We start from the raw sequence: 3,049 nt of genomic DNA, 5'->3' as shown, positions 1-3,049 counted from the left end.
GGAAAGAAAACAGCCTCCTAACAGACAAATTTAATGAAACAAATTCAATATGGGTGCATACATTTCATTATCGAAAATATACACTATCTGAAAAACATTGGTATTTATTTCATCACTGTGTCATATGGAAAGTATGAGACAAAGGATCAAACACCATGGCAAAAGGTAAACGTAATTTTTCTTACATCAAATGAGATACATTCTTCTGAGGCCAGGTGGCATGATCTCAGTGTAAAATGCAACCAGAAAACTACATACAGTAAAATATAACAATAAGCAAAAAATCGACAATATCTATATGAGGTTTAAGATCGTCTAGTAAAAAAAGCAGAAACTGAAATTTATAACATAGAAGAAATCTTAAAAATCACCATATAATATGAGCCACCTGAAGAATAAACACATGCGGTCAATAAGATTTACTATATCTCGACTTGGGTTTTCTACAAAGTAAAAAGCACACAGATTGACATGGTGACTTCACCATGAGTTCATGAAACTGACAAATAGACACATTTCACCATAGAGAAAGCTGGTAAAGGCTTCTCAATATCAGTCCTCCACGGAGGGCAGGGAAGAGAGGGAAGAGCTACAGCCTTTCCGAATTGAAGGGAGGAGGGGACATAAATCCATGCTGACTTTGCTACACTTGAAAATATACAAACACTTGGGAATTACAGCCTGATAATTTGTTCTCATTGTAAAATAATGCTCGACTGTCCTAACACATTCAGAATCCATAAAATGTCTAACATGGAACTGAAATTTGGTAATCCCAGTCCTCAAGGAAACCCAGAGTTCACCATTCTGAGTCTATTTCTCAAGTTTCTTTCCTATGACCACCCAAGTTCTACTTTTTATGAACACACTGTGTCTGAACTAGGTCCTGCTGGTCATCTGGAAGAGTCCGAGGAGTAGCAGGGCTTCGCTCTCACTCCCAGAGATGCCTCTTCTGCAGAATAGTCGGTTCCCTTCACTGAAGCCTCCTCGGGTCCTCTGACAGCCTCAGCTGTCTCCTCTCGGGGGAAGAGGGGCACCACTCTCCCCTCTAGGAGGAGCTCCGGGCTTCTCCTCCATTCTCAGCTGGGCCCTGGGGACCTGGGAGTGGGGCTGGGAGCAGCCAGCCCTCAGCAGGGAAGACATAGGCCGCCTGGGTGGCCATGGCGTAGAAGGTCTGCACCAGGTCGGACAGAGGCCCCCGGAGCCGGGCGAGCTGGGCGAGCTGCTCCCAGGGCAGCGGCGAATGCACCTGCTGGATCTGCGCCTGAACTACGTCCTGATAAATGGCCTCAGATATGGTGCGCAGGGAGGTCACCAGGGTTCTCCGAAGTGGAGGCGGCTGGTCTCCTGGAGACCTGGATCTGGGCCGCTTGCTGCGCCCAGTGCTCCTCCTCCGGGGTCTCCTGGAGCAGGCATCCCGGGTCTCTTCACTCTCACGGCTGTGGCCTGCGTCGGGGACCTTTGGTTTCTTTGTAGCCAAAGTCATATTGCGCTCATTTGCAGAAGCCCCTGCACAGGAAGTAAGCGGGTGAGAGACTTGCCAGATCAATTCCCATGAACCGCCATGGCGGGGATCCCACCATGCGCGTTCCGCCTTCCCGTGAACCCCACCTAGCTCCTGCTCCTTCCCGCCCCCTCATCTCTAGCCTGAGGCAGTGCCACGCCCGCCCTGCGTCCCCCAATGCTCCCTGGATCCCAGAGTCTCCAAACCCGCTTCAGCCACTGAACGACCCCTTTCGTGCCCACGCACTGGATAGGTTACCTGCTTTTCTGTCCGTACCCTTCCGGACCACAAGGAAGATCCTACCTGTTGTGACGCGGCCGCTGTCCCCGGAACCCATTTTCCTCTTCCTGGAGCTCTCCTGATGGGAGCAGCCTTCTGGTTCTGTGGATAAAGTCGGAGTTTGAGTGACTTCCTGCAACCGGAGACCCTGGAAACCTAGTCCGAACTGGACGTGCAAGGAACCAAGGTTACAACCCAAACTGCCAGCAGTGCCTGGAGTCCAGGATCTGCAAGGCCTGGCTGTCAAAGCACAGCCACTTCCTTCTTGGGAGGCTGACTTACTCCATGTCCTGTCTCTTCTCCCCAGAAACATCACATCTTACCTGAGGGAGCAATGCAGTTGTTTCTGCCTTTGAGCTCAGTTTCTTTGGAGTTCTCCTCACCTGTCTTGGGCTCTGACTCTGCAGAAAAAGATGGAATTTAGTGACTGGCCTCCCTTGGGGCAACAAAATCGTCTAGGCCAACCCTGACCCATATTTGTTGGTAGTTCTCTCCACCGCAGCAGTTTAGCCAGTGTCCAGTGCGAACCAGAGTAATACGGTTCCAGGGGATCATAGTTACATTTCTCAAAGCCCTCCTGAAGGCTAGGTGACGTTTCCTAGCACCGACCTCAAAATAAAACCCAACCGAAGACGCAAAACTCCGTATCCCTGATGCCACCCCTCCTTCCAGCGTCCATACGGACAGCCCAGGGCCCTACCTCGCCTTCGGGTGCAGCTGTCTCTTAACTGAGAAGAGGGTGACTTGCCCTTTTCTTCGAAAGGTTTCTCCTCCACATCTGAGTCCCTTTCTTGAAAGAAGTTCTGTTGGAAAGTGGGCTGGTCCGTGGGGCGTGGGATGGAGGGGCTATGGGGGTCTTGGTCTTCGGTTGCTGATTCCATGTGGAAGCCCAAGCGAAAGACCTTCTCTCCGGCCAGCGTCCGCAGTCAGGAGTGAAGGTTGGCCTGATGGACCTGCCTTTGATTCTTTCCTCGGCAGGGCGTGGCTCGCTCCTATTGGCCGAAAACCTTCCACTTTCCGCCGCTCATCAGCGCCTCAGCTGAGCTCAGATTAGTAATGTTGCTGGTTGTGGCTGTACTGGAGAAACCCACAGAGACGAGGAACCCCTTTTGCAGGGTCCTGGCATAGTGTCAAAAGGCAGGATAGCGAAGCCAGGGGCCAGAGGGACCCGAGGGCAGGGAACTCCTCCCTATCTTACTCCGGGCCCAATTCCCACCCCCAGTTGTTGAAGAGCCTCCCTGGATTTCTGCCTCTGCTTCCACCGTG

General features: G+C 51.6%; 1 protein-coding gene across 1 annotated transcript; it reads right to left on the bottom strand.

Moving 5' to 3' along the window:
• Positions 1 to 1,048: 1,048 nt before the first annotated feature.
• Positions 1,049 to 2,664, bottom strand: LOC147912764 (protein FRG2-like). The gene is made up of 4 exons (XM_087422342.1): positions 2,484 to 2,664; positions 2,107 to 2,184; positions 1,763 to 1,885; positions 1,049 to 1,509 (listed from the first exon to the last, which is right to left on the bottom strand). The coding sequence occupies exons 1-4, from the start codon at positions 2,662 to 2,664 to the stop codon at positions 1,049 to 1,051; spliced, it is 843 nt and encodes a 280-aa protein (XP_087278468.1).
• Positions 2,665 to 3,049: the final 385 nt, after the last annotated feature.

This window comes from Ceratotherium simum, chromosome 33 (assembly GCF_057802395.1).
Source record: "Ceratotherium simum simum isolate JZ-2026a chromosome 33, ASM5780239v1, whole genome shotgun sequence".
In the NCBI taxonomy this organism is placed as follows: Eukaryota; Metazoa; Chordata; class Mammalia; order Perissodactyla; family Rhinocerotidae; genus Ceratotherium; species Ceratotherium simum.
This window is presented reverse-complemented; position numbering and strand designations above follow the sequence as displayed.